Genomic DNA, 13014 nt, shown 5'->3' on the forward strand with positions numbered 1-13014 from the left:
CCATCACAATGATTTTATTTACTTTTTGCAAGTCCGAACATTTGACATCCAAGTGTGCAAATGATGAAACACTCAAAATAACACAAACGTAAATTAACAGCAATTTGTGGATTCCATTCTGTAACGACACATTTAGAGTCTCACACGCAAACACACTTCACATTTACAATAAGTAAACATTCGAAGCAGACATGAAAGTGTTTGTTGGTGGGAGTGATCTCACAGCATAAGACTAGATATTCTTCATTAGTGCTTGTGATCTTGACGTTATGTAATGCTGATAAAAAATGGACACATTCATATTCAACAATTACAATATTTTCAAAATGAGAAAGGTTTAGAAGAAATTATGATATAATGGTAAAGCTTGTTAAATGTAATTAACAGAATAATAGTACATGTTAACATTTACTTCCCCATCATCTTAAAATTGTAATAAATAACGTGGTGGTCACGTTAACTCGTGAATGACGGCAATTAAGACAGTTCGATTTGCATGGATGACCGGAATGTATAACCTATGACCTTTCTGCCACCCCTATCATCCCTCCATTACTCATATCCGTGTCTATGACGAGTCACCACCGAATAAAACGTAGATTTGTAAAAAAAATTCCATGCAAGAGTTTAAAGTTCGAGGAGTTATTGGGCTCGATTACCTTGTAAATACGTTATCGTGAAATAAATCTAAAAAATGTAACCTCCGAAGGAGCTTCTTTTACACAAATGTGGTCAACGTGTACACTTTTCACAAACATTGGTTTATGACTTTGATAGTGATTATTCATATTCTTGGATCTTTCAGTAAGTTCACGTAGAAGGGAAATAATAATAAAATAATAAAAATAAAACATAATAAAATTATCACGTTTCGGCCACAACACAAGCAGCTGTCCTCAGGTGAAGAACAGAGCTGTCGGAAAGACAGCGTCCTAATGAGCGTCCTCATTAGGACGCTATCTTCCCGACAGCTCTGTTCACCTGAGGACGGCTGCTTGTGTTGTGGCCGAAACGTCGTGAGAATTTTATTATTGTATTATTTCCCTTCTACGTGACTTTACCGAAAGATCCAAGAATAGGAATCCCTGCAGTCATACAAGCTTTACATCGAATAGTGATTATTCAGTTCTTTCAGACAAAAGGCACTTCAGAATTCTGACAATTAGAAACATATGAAAGGTAAATCGTGTGCAAACGCCCGACAGTAGGAAATATAACTTTTACAACAACAAAAACACACATAAGTTAAGTGTGGTGAACACAAGTTAATTAACATTTCATCTGCTTTACATGACACCAACACCGAATAATGCGATTTTACAACCCACTTAACAAAGACTAATTGAAACACACTCCTGTTAATAAACTTCACAAATTACACAGCTGGCTCTATGTACATTCTTTTTAAACAAACGTATATTGTGCAAATTTCTTAGGCCATCGATGATGATAAAACAACCTCCTCTGCATGCACCCATTTTTAGAACGACTGATAAAGCTGAGTTAAAATAAGTATAACCCGTAAAAACAAAGTTTTTCACTATAAATCCTTTATATGCGTGGCAGCGAACTTAATATAAAGGATTTAAAAATATATTCGCCTGTGGAGGACACGGGGATCGATCCCGCGACCTTTGGCATGGGAAGCGAGGGCGCTACCAACTGCGCTACTCCGCCACGGTCTGTGGAGGGGTTACGCTCTGGGCTCTTACACTGTGACGTTCAGCCAAAGCCATGAATGAGTTCTATTTGAATATATGTAAAATACATTTTTTTTGCCTAAAAAGTGTTACATTTTGGGAATTTTTTTTCACGAACATTAATTGTCTCGCACAACGAGTCTGTGTGGAAAATGTCAGCTCGATTGGATCACGGGAACTGGGTTAAAAAACGACCGAAAGATTTGCACGGTCGTAAGCAAGCAAGCACGCAAGCAAGCAAGCAAACTTAATATAAAGGATTTAAAAAAGCATTCGCTTAAGCCGCTCCCAAGTGCGCATTTTAGTTGATCAAGACATATTTCAAGAAGCTACAATTTCATTCTATTCTAATGGTGGGTCAAAATGTGTATCGCCACCTAACTACAGTATCTGGAATTACGTTACCAATACGTCGTACAAATGCAGTAGATATCATCTCCACGCTCAGAGATATGGTGCCGGCGTAAAAAACACACACGGCAATATTGTTTTTCAACGGTTTTATTTAACTTCACTCCTGTTTGTCGTGGTCAAATCTTGTAATGGAAAGTTAGACTACTTCATGTTGTCCAATCAATTCCAAATTTTGCACACGTACTCAGATCCGGAGACAATGCATGCCTGTATCAAAATCGACACCAATTCATTAGATAATTGGCAGGTACCGCGTGTCTCAGGCGCGCCTGCTCAGTGTGAACGAGTTACGGGCACTATCCCTCCACACAAAAAAAGAGTAGTACATTGAAGATTAATTTATAAAATAAACAATGATTTCACGTAAGCATTGATATGGGAGCAGGCGCCGCATCATTCACGTACTTCTCGAGGGTGAGCTAAACGAAGTTGTGAATAAAACCATTTAAAAAATAATTAAGTGAGTTTATTATTATTAAAAAGTACGTAACATTGGGCAGTTTTGGCTCACACTGCGCTGTGAACCGGACAACAATGGCTCAATTTCCAGCCATGGCTACCATCATTTGTTGAGTGAAATTTGAACCTGTGAAGTCAAACAACTACCATATCGCAGCATGGCGGGGGGCTTTCATCCAGCAGTAGACTGACAAAGGCCTTTCTATTATTGAAACTGGTATGAGTTGACCTTTGTCCAAATCACTAGGATGCCCGATGGGCCTGGAAAGTTCCTGGGCGGGTGATTGAGTTTGTCACAGAGTGCATAAAAAAAACTGTTGCATCGTACTATCTACAACTTCAAAATCCATTCTACCTTTCCTTCACCAACCCGCACTGGCCAGCGTGGTGAAGTATCATCAAACAATCCGCCTGGCTTGGGGAAAGCCAGTCGTGGATTGTGGAGTTACGAAATGGCTGCCCATGTAACTCGTTCACTCGTGCGTTGTTTCTCCACTCCAGGTCCTGGGGACCAAACCACCACAACGCCCTCCCCGGAGGAGACCGTTCCAAGATTTCCAACCATCGTATCAGGCGCATACAGTGTGCTTGTGGCTCTACGTATGAATGGAAAAAGATTACTTTTCAAAAGTGCTGTACGTGTACATTATTCATTGTGTGGGGTTTATTGTAAATCCCTCATACTAGTAGTAGTGGCTCTGGAAATGAGCTCATGAGACATCCATACAAGTATTTTATTTAAAAAAAAATATATACTCGATTGTCATCCTCTCTCACCAATGCCCAGTATGATTATGATGTCAATTCTTGACTTAAAGCTTTCGTGACTGCAGGAATTCATATTTTTTGGGTCTTTCGGTAAAGTCACGTAGATAGGTTCAAAGAAAATAACAAACTACGACGTTTCGATCGCAACACAAGCGTTCGTCAACAGGAAGATGCAAGATCGCCCTGCGGTGGCGATGTTAACATGCAAATTTTTACTTGGCAGCCCTTTGATTGGTGGAAAACCCACCACCGTCGCGTTAGCTGCCCACCACTTACATTCACATTGGCGACTTACATTTGGGCTACGCCCATTTCAAACCTTTATAAACAGTTTGGCTTTAGAAGCTAACCCCCTCTTCCTGATGACGAATGCTTTTGTTGCGATCGAAACGTCGTAGTTTTTTTTTACCGAAAGACCCAAAGAATATCGTGTCAATGTTTCAATTAATGTACTGCTGTCACTCTCCGCACCTCCGATTAGCTCGGTTGGCTACGTAAAGTTCAAAAGAAGTTCAATATACATACATACGAGGAAAGGAACCATCCAAATTTTACCATCATGAAAGGGTACAATAACCCACTGTTAAGTAACAATTGTGCATATACATGCATTAGAATAATTGTTTATGTAAATTCCATTTGTTCAGTGCATAACTATGGAGATATGTTTCATCTTAAATAGTGAATACATTTACTTTAGTGAATTAACAACTTTAAATAATAAAACTCAGAAAAATAGTAATGAATTGTTCCAATGCGTGTAACTAGAGCTGCAATGAGTAGTCAATTAAGTAAATTAAACTAAGCATTTGAATCGATTACTATCTTTGTAATAAATTACTCTGGTCCCCTTAAAAATTGCGCCCACACAGATATCCTGCATTCCGAAGGCAGGAAACCCCCTTCAAGCCACGCCCATCACCACTCGTCCAACGACAAGTATGCAAACAAAGGTGAGGCTTTCATTTTCCCGATTTGCTATCCCATTAGTCGAGTAATAGAACCAATAATTGATAGAAAGCGATTACTTAAATAATCGGAGAGTCCCAGGGTCCTCATAACGACAACTCTTGCGTGCCAAAGCGTTTTGAGATGGCTGGCTCCACGGGTTACATCTCCACCACACCATGCCCCCCCGACCCCATCCCGTTCCTCCACAGCAGGAGGGAAGCAGTCATCACAAAATAAATTTGCTTCACGAACAAGCTTTAAAGTATACTTAAATTGGGCAACATTTTTGTTTTATTAAAGCCCTATAGGTAGCCAGGTGACTGAGGCAAAATTGTTCAGCCAGCACTGCTGAGAAGCTGGGTTTGCATCCAGGTTTCAGCCATCCACGATGAAAGCCGTTTCTCAAGTGTCCTGAACTGTTGGTCTGAATTCGGTCACCAATGGCTACACACACAAAAAATGATGACATTTTGGTTTTCATTCTAACTGTCATAAATTCTGGCATTGACGATTAAATAAGAAATGTGACTATCCTGATTTGAAGCTTTCGTGACTGTAGGAATCCATACTCTTTGGTTCTTTCAGTAAAGTCATGTAGGTAGAAAATAAAATAAGACATTTCGGGCGCAACACAAACGGACGCTTGTGTTGCACCCGAAATGTGATTTATTTTATCTTATACCTACGTGACTTTACCGAAAGAACCAAAGAGTATAGAAATGTGACTGTCATGCAACAAACTCTGTGGCAGAGTGGGTCCTCGATGAGGAACACCATTGGTTAAACATCCTGTTTCTACATTGATCCTGTGGCATTGGAGCTTGTGCTGAGGATGACCTGGGAAAAAATCGTGTCACACTTCAGATGGGGCTTGGTAATGCAATTTGGTGAAGCAGACGGTTTGGTGACAAGTCAGCACCGTCATAAGGGGCCATCCATTTAGTACGTACGCAAAAATCTGTCAAAACTTGACCCCTCCCTCACCTGTACGCACGCATACTTTTTACACCTTCCCCCACCTGCGTACATACGCTTGACGTACGCTTGACGCACCCCCCCCCCCCCCCCAGAATCCTATAGAACCCCCCGATATTTAATCCACGCAGAAACGATCAAGGATTAATAATATTAACGTGTCGAAGCAAACAGATAATCCACCGCTGGACTATCTAACTCACCTTAAGGCCAATGTAGAGAAATTATTATCGAGGCTTCACCCCCCTCTCCCCCCGTTTCCTATACGTACGTACATTGTCAGTAGACCCCCCATACGCAAGCGTACACATTTAGGTTAACCCCCCCTCCCCCCTCCATGCATACGTACTAAACGGATGGCCCTTAAGGCAGTTGTGGTGATCTGGGCCAAGGCCACATTCCCAATTCACAAACCAGGCTGGCTCAACTCGCTTTGTGAAAACACAGCTTAACTATGCTCATGGATCAATGCCAGGTTAATAGTTTAAAGGCAAGTGCTGGCGACCAAGCGTGCATTAAAAAAACCTTCCACGAACGTAAATTTAATATCCCATGTGTGCCCATACACAACGGCAATTAGCATAGGCTAAACCACGAGGAACAGGGCAGTACTACTCTTCTTTAACTTATTAGCAACAGCATTTACGTATCCACACGAGCTGCAGATCATGATTTTTTATCCAGTTCCCAAGACGTCCAAGCCATACTGCACCATCGCCAATTCCGTCGTTCCGTTTTAGAGAGAGGATATAACACCGCCGAATGTGCAGAGCACCATATACCACTGTACCCGACGCGCATGGATACGCGTCACTTTTAGTGTTAAATGTCTGCGTTGCAGCCATGAGGGTGCGAGGTCTTCCATTCCGAGTTTAGCAGCGTCCACGGCACGTCTCCGTGGCGAGGAGTCCAGCGGCAGTGGCGACGAAAGTGCGGTTTAAGCGAAGCTGGTTTGCTGTGACAAGACAGAAGCCTCCATGAAGATGCACAAACAGAGTGCACTGTTGTAAGCAAAACATTTCACTCACATTCAGTGGCGGCTCCTGCAAAATCTCTCAGGGGGGGCAAATGTCTGGATGATTGATAAGGTCCACCCATGCAATGGATAAATTAACAGCTTAAGCATGTAAAGGCAACTTCACTTCTTTAATATTAATGAAAAATAAAGTGACTCTTACAATACATCTTGTTTGTTTATATACTCACTATTAAAAAAACCACTCAAGTTTATTTACATTTACAAGTACTCAAAAATTGTAAATGTTGTGGTTTCACGCTTCAACACACCGGTGGGCTAAAGTAGTGAACTATTTGTCTTTTGTCAACGTGACACTTTTTTGCTGATTGGCCGTGTCGGGTGGTGGAGGGTTACGACAAATTTATAAATAACGCAATCTGACCCAAAAACGTTGATTATGAATAATATTGGTCGCGAAAGCCTACCGTGTTAAACAATTCTAATTCTTAGGTTGCTGAATTCCTAGGTGCAGTGCGCTAACTACTGCAATGCCGCTCCCCGTATGATGAACAACACACAAAACATTCACGATGAGAACGCACCTTCATTTCTCGACCCATTGTCTCAATCGGGAGGGTGAACGCCAAGACAGAACATATGACGCACACGCTCCCGAACAGACACAGAGCCAGGGGCAGAGAAATATCAAGGATCACCTGTAGGACACAAAACCTCATTAGTGAATATTTAATTCATGGCTCACTTAGTGCTACTGATTTCTTTACATGGCTATCAGCGTGAACTACGTGCTAAACTACCGTGTAGGTTCTCGCCATTGTGCCGTTCAGCATTCTTAATGTCTTCCTTGGTTCTACCGCATGTTGCACCGCATGTTGTTCGACGTTTTGATCCGCATGCTGGAAGAATCTTGAGAAACTAAATTATTCAGTGCAATAAAATGAATTCAGTTCATAAAGAAGCTCCCAATATACGGAGTGAAACCTAGGACATCATTCCAAACGGCACGCGGTCCTGCCTGAAAGCACCTCAAGAGCGCTAATTGTGATTATCTATTCACCGCTACCATTTAAAAATGAAGCATTTTATTCAACCCATGTGTATTTCTCAATATTTGTTTCACCATTAAATATGTATATATTCAGTGTTGTTTTGCCTTGACAATACTTTTGCCATTTACAAAGCTACACATCATCATACTGTGTGCAATATTATTTATGCAGGAATCGACGGAACTCAAAATATCTAAAATGTTGATTATTGTGGCCATTTTTTATCAGCACTACCTTAAAAAATGGTATTACTCTCATCGGTAACAAAATGGTCACAAGACATTAACTTTTAATTTAAAGAGTAAGTCATAGCATTCCAAACATTGTATTCAGTTATTTGTGTTAAGGTTAATTTCAGGGCAGTCCAAGGCAACACCTCGTACAAGCACGCCAAGACTGCACTAATTATGTCACGGTAAAAATAGTTAAGGTTTTGCGTCACGCAATTCAGTTTAACATAAACGAAATGACGAGCATATACCACATAGAAGTACATGTGCGTAGCCATTTCCGACAATCGAATACAAATGTTTGAGTAAATTATCAGTGTGATGGCAGCCCATGGCTGCCAGGTGGGTTGATACGGTAAACCTCTAGCAAGCTCGTCACTGGTTCATCACCTGTGGACGCGGACAAAATATCAGAGGTGGGACAAAGTCATTGTTATGCAAGTCCAAGTCGAGTCGCAAGTCATCAAATTCATGACTCGAGTCTGACTCGAGTCCAAGTCACATGACTCGAGTCCACATCTCAGAGGTGGGACAAAGTCATTGTTATGCAAGTCCAAGTCGAGTCGCAAGTCATCAAATTCATGACTCGAGTCTGACTCGAGTCCAAGTCACATGACTCGAGTCCACACCTCTGCAAAATATCACATGTACGTGTCCAGATTTCATTGCGTCACCTTTCCATGAGCTTTTGCTTTGGAGATATTCCCACTCGAGCCTCCATTGCCAGCATTTTGTCCCATCGGTTAGAGTACCTCACGGTAATGTTTTAAAAAGCCGAGGATTTCTAATGCTTTGTTTCCATTGCCACAGGCAGCTAGGCTTGGTTGCCTAAGAGCAGCCCAGCTGTGTTCCAATATAAGAGCAAAAAGTTCAGTGGGCCTCACCTGGTGAAATAAAGTTACTATGTTTAATATTAGCAGCACGGCATAAGCCCGTGCGTCACCAAACTTTGACCCTTCTTGCTTCGTGCGCTTGGTCCACTCCACCCCACCCCTGTATTCTATGGTTGCCACCTCTGAGGTATAGAAAAACTGGGACATGTCATGGAAAGAACATCTCACGATACCAGAAAAGGGGACGACCACATGTAAATGTGTTGTCTTGGGCGGTGTGTGCTTACGCAAATTTATTTTAACATCCTAGGAAGAGTTAGAGACTGTTCAGGATGGCAGATACCTCAAAATGTGGATAATCCTGGGAACACCAGGGACTGCTGGCAACCGACTATCCACATGAGGCTTGAGAAGCAACCTTTATAAAAAATGTGTATTAGCTAATGTTTAATGAAGGTTTACATTAGGCCCTATTATTTGAATAACATTTCTGCCATACTATTTGTAAAAATGGACCTGAAGTCAGACTAAGTGACCTATGAACCTGGAGATCATGGGCTGTGCAAATCATTTCTGCATTGACACGTGATCAGTTCCGAGCGCAGCCCAAAGCATGCAGCTCTCTCTTCGAAAGGCGAGCCTCCCAAGGCCCCAAATTGGTGTTTGGGTTGGCCTGGTGGGGTTGCCATGAGAGACCAGCCAGCACCCTGTTCTAGTGGTGATGTAAATGTGGTATAAGGGCACGGGACTCGCAATTGTTTCCTAATACAAATGACGTGATCAGAATTGCCTAGGGGGCCCACTGCACCTATTTTCAATATCTCAGATGTTGTGATTAATGGTGGTGATCACGGCACAGGAGTTGCTGCCGATTCTGCTGGTAGCAGGTGTAAAAGCTGCAAGATAACGAATACATTATGATGTGAGTGGAGGCACAGAGTATGTTCCAGTGATGCCTTTTGTATACTGTTTTACTTTGACCTAGCACACAAGGTGTAGTTAATCAGTTTTTTTTTTAAAGGATGTTAACACATAAAGGAACGTCTTCATGTGTACGAAATGGCTTTTACATTTAGCGTCGTGGTCAAACTTATTATTTTCCGCTGCTTAATCTATGTACCCACCAAAGTAAGATTTTAGCATTGAACACACTCCAGGACAAATTTACAGTGCGTGTTGTTTGGCGTGACGTCTTACATTTCACTCTATGTGCTGGGGAGTTGCTTGGGATGCCATGTTCAACAACAACGCCTGCAACAACCCAACAATAAAACCCCAGAGAGCGACTCTAAAAACTGTCTTGGGCTCTGCCAATGTACAATTCCAAGCTGTGCAAAAATAACGATTCAAAAGTGGAAAAACTAAAAAAGGAAACAAATTTTGCATTAAGCTCAGTTGTCGTTTGTGCATCACCTAACCGTTGCTATAATCAAACATGAAAGGTGACCGTGAAAAATCTCTGATCTTGAGTCACGGCTATAGCGAGCGAGAGCGCCAGTCGTGAGCAACCAGCCCTGCCCTGGGGCTGTCTGTGTACAAGGGTGGGGCAAGGAGCGCCACTCCGCTGCGTACCTGTGCCACGAACGGCGCGATCATGGCCCCGATGCGCGCCGTGGAGCTGCACGAGCCAAGGCCGAGGGAGCGGATGTTCGTCGGGTAAACCTTGACCCACAAGAGGGCAGGAGGGGATGGGAGAAACAGGGAGAGGCGAGGGATGAGAAACGAAGCTATATATATAAACTCACAGTTTTCTTCGTAGACAACATTACTCTGTGACATGAACCTTATCGATATAAACAGATCTGGTCTGTGGTTTCCCCACTGACGAAGCTGTGGAGACATTCTCAGGCATTCCCTTGACAAAAAATTTGATTTGATAAAAAGAAGTGTTTTTACAACTTGTGAATAGTTATGCTATATAACAGTGCTAGAATGTTTTATATATTTTTTGCCTGTAATTTGAATTTAGACTTTACAAGCGCTGCTGGATGAAAGCCTTCCCCCATGCCTTCTTGGTCATGGCGGTTGTTTGACATCTTCACCATTCTGGTCACTGTAGGTGGGAGAAAAGGGTGTGGAAGGACCAGGTTCAGATAACATTTACCAGTGGATGTTGGTCCTGGTCAGGAATGAAACTCTGGTCACTGGGTTAAAAGTGTTCTGTGTTAACCAATGCGCCATCACTCCCTCGCAATTGATTTTTCCCTCACGTATATAATTTAATTGTAATATTATTTTGTATTTGTTCAAATAGTCAGCTTTACTTCAGCTATGAAGATGATCTAAGTTGAGTCCATGGTACCCACATTAAAAACTATTTGACACACATTGAAATATCAAATATACAGTTTTGCGATTATTTTTGAATTACTAATACTTTTGACAGTCACGTGATGTGTGTAGACTGTCTACTAAAAGAATGTACAACATTTACGTCAATCAACGTCATGAAGGGAGGCAAAGTGAAGGCGCTCAAGGGCTTTTCTCGCTGTACATGCACACGTCCCCTGGCAATAACTGATCATGTGTCGCTCTGCAGGTTTCCCTCGCTGATGCGGGCTCTGGTTTGTGTGCTTTTGAGTCAATCTACTGCTGGATGGAAGGTCCCCCTATACTGTGTCGTCGCTCACGGGAGGTGTCTGTTTGACGATCACTCGGCACTGACGCGTGCTACGCGTCACCGTGTTCGTATTTCATCACGCTAAGCACTGCGCCACCTTTTGCTTTTTCTCAGGAGAGTATTTTTGTTCTATCTTTGTTTGGCATTTACATATCTCTTTTTATTTAGCATGCTTTTTGTGGTTTCATATAACTTTGTTTTTTTCTGTCCTATACTGTCAGAACACTGTCCGTTACAACGTAAAAATATAGCTCCCAGATCAGATGCAATAATCGTGGATATTATCAAAGAAGTAGGACCAGCTGCTGGATCAAAGTTGGCAGAATTATTACTAAATGCTCATGCAGAAATGAAATACGTAAAAGCATGCAACGATGCATGAGTTATTCATCGATTGAAAAAGGGAGACAAAACTGAATTGAAGAATTACAGATCTATTAGCCTCTTACCTCACAGAAATAAACAGTTCACGAAGATCAAAGAGAAATGAATTCGCACCAACGATTAGCACGGTTGACTACGTACGGTGAGAAAGAAGTTCAACATAGATACGTACGAATATACTGGACTAATTAGAGGCCAACCAATCATGCGAATAATCTGGATGTAGAAAAAGTGACCGATTAGTTTTCTAATCAGAGTCTTTAAAACACTAGTGCATATCAAAGGCCATTATACCAATCTATTGTAGAATATGAAAAGGTATTTCATTCAGTGGAAGCTAATGCTATCATCCAAGGCCTTCACGAAAACTATCTGGAAACGAACAATATTATTTATAAAGACGGAATGGCTATAGTGAAATTACATGAACAAAATACAAATCATAAGTCAAGCAAAGGTGTACACTCTCACGAAGGATGTCCACAACCTTATAAGACATTTTCCAAACTTTGGATTGCAAAAATACATGCCTCAGATTGCATTATCTCAGATGTTATTATGACATCGTCATTGTAAAACCAATGAAGATGAACTACAGGCAAAGATTCAAGAACGTATCAAAGAAGGCTGCAAAGGTAGGCCGATAACATCGCTTAACAAAATAAAATAACAGTTTGAGGGATACAGTTGTAAAACACAACATCCAGTATAGATATCAGAATATTTATTTATACAGGGGAGCTGTTATTGATGACAGACCAAGATAAAATTGTGACATGAGCATGCAAGAGTGCATTTGTAATTTGACATTTAAAAGCAACATACCAATGTGCCAAAAAGTCCTTTGACTCGGTGCATAATACCTCTGTTAAAACACGGTATGGGAATATGGAATAATTACAATGAGAAATGAAACTAAGCTGTAAAGCACGCAAACACAAGAATGGACAGATACACGATGGGGATTGCGATGAGGGAATAAAAGAGGAACACGTAGATTAGAGAACATGTACAAAATCCTAGATTTGAAGCTTTCGTGACTGCAAGGATTCATAATCTTAGTTCTTTCGGTAAAGTCACGTAGGTAAAAAATGAAATTAAAATTAATAAAAAAAATCTGTATCAGATTTTTTGCTGTGACAGTTTCACCTGAAGACGGAAGCTTGTGTTGCCTCCGAAACGTCGTGATTTTTTTTATTAATTTTAATTTCATTTTTTACCTACGTGACTTTACCGAAAGAACTAAGAGTATGTACAAAATCATAGATGGTCATCGTGACTATTTATAAAAGTGGGCTTGGATAGGACAGGACGCGGGAAGGGTTGATGGCCGATGATCGAGACTGGTGATAGAGTGGCAGCCAGGAGGAGGAACCGCGCCTGAGAATATGAACGCAGTGGATATGGAGTAACGAAATTAGCTCACATGCGAGAGATGGATTCTGGCATCATGAAACCATGGTGGAGTGGCGAAGATGCGGGAGGTCCTTCATGGGGAAGTGGATCAGAGGTCGCAAACGGGTTTTGATTCCTTACCCGTACCCGGCCGCACCAGGGTCGCAAACGGGTACCCGTACCCGGCCGTACCCGTACCCTACCCATACCCGGCCGGGTACGGCCGGGTACGGGTAGGGTACGGGTATCGGGTACCT

General features: G+C 41.7%; 1 protein-coding gene across 7 annotated transcripts in view; it reads right to left on the bottom strand.

The window, feature by feature from the left end:
• Positions 1-5658: 5658 nt before the first annotated feature.
• Positions 5659-13014, bottom strand: part of SVOPL (SVOP like) — a 58736-nt gene continuing 51380 nt past the window's right edge. For 4 of the 7 annotated variants that reach the window (XM_078596873.1, XM_078596876.1, XM_078596874.1 and 1 more), the window contains exons 14-15: positions 9931-10020; positions 6650-6941 (exon numbers count right to left, since the gene is read on the bottom strand). In XM_078596873.1, coding sequence (XP_078452999.1) covers positions 6762-6941; positions 9931-10020 — 270 coding nt within the window. In that variant the 3' untranslated portion in view covers positions 6650-6761. Of the gene's footprint in view, positions 6223-6649; positions 6942-9930; positions 10021-13014 lie in introns of those variants that run through there. The other 3 variants (XM_078596878.1, XM_078596877.1, XM_078596879.1) reach the window with 2 other exon arrangements.

The sequence above is a fragment of the Lampetra planeri genome, chromosome 8 (genome assembly GCF_965212315.1).
Source record: "Lampetra planeri chromosome 8, kcLamPlan1.2.h2, whole genome shotgun sequence".
NCBI lineage: Eukaryota > Metazoa > Chordata > Hyperoartia > Petromyzontiformes > Petromyzontidae > Lampetra > Lampetra planeri.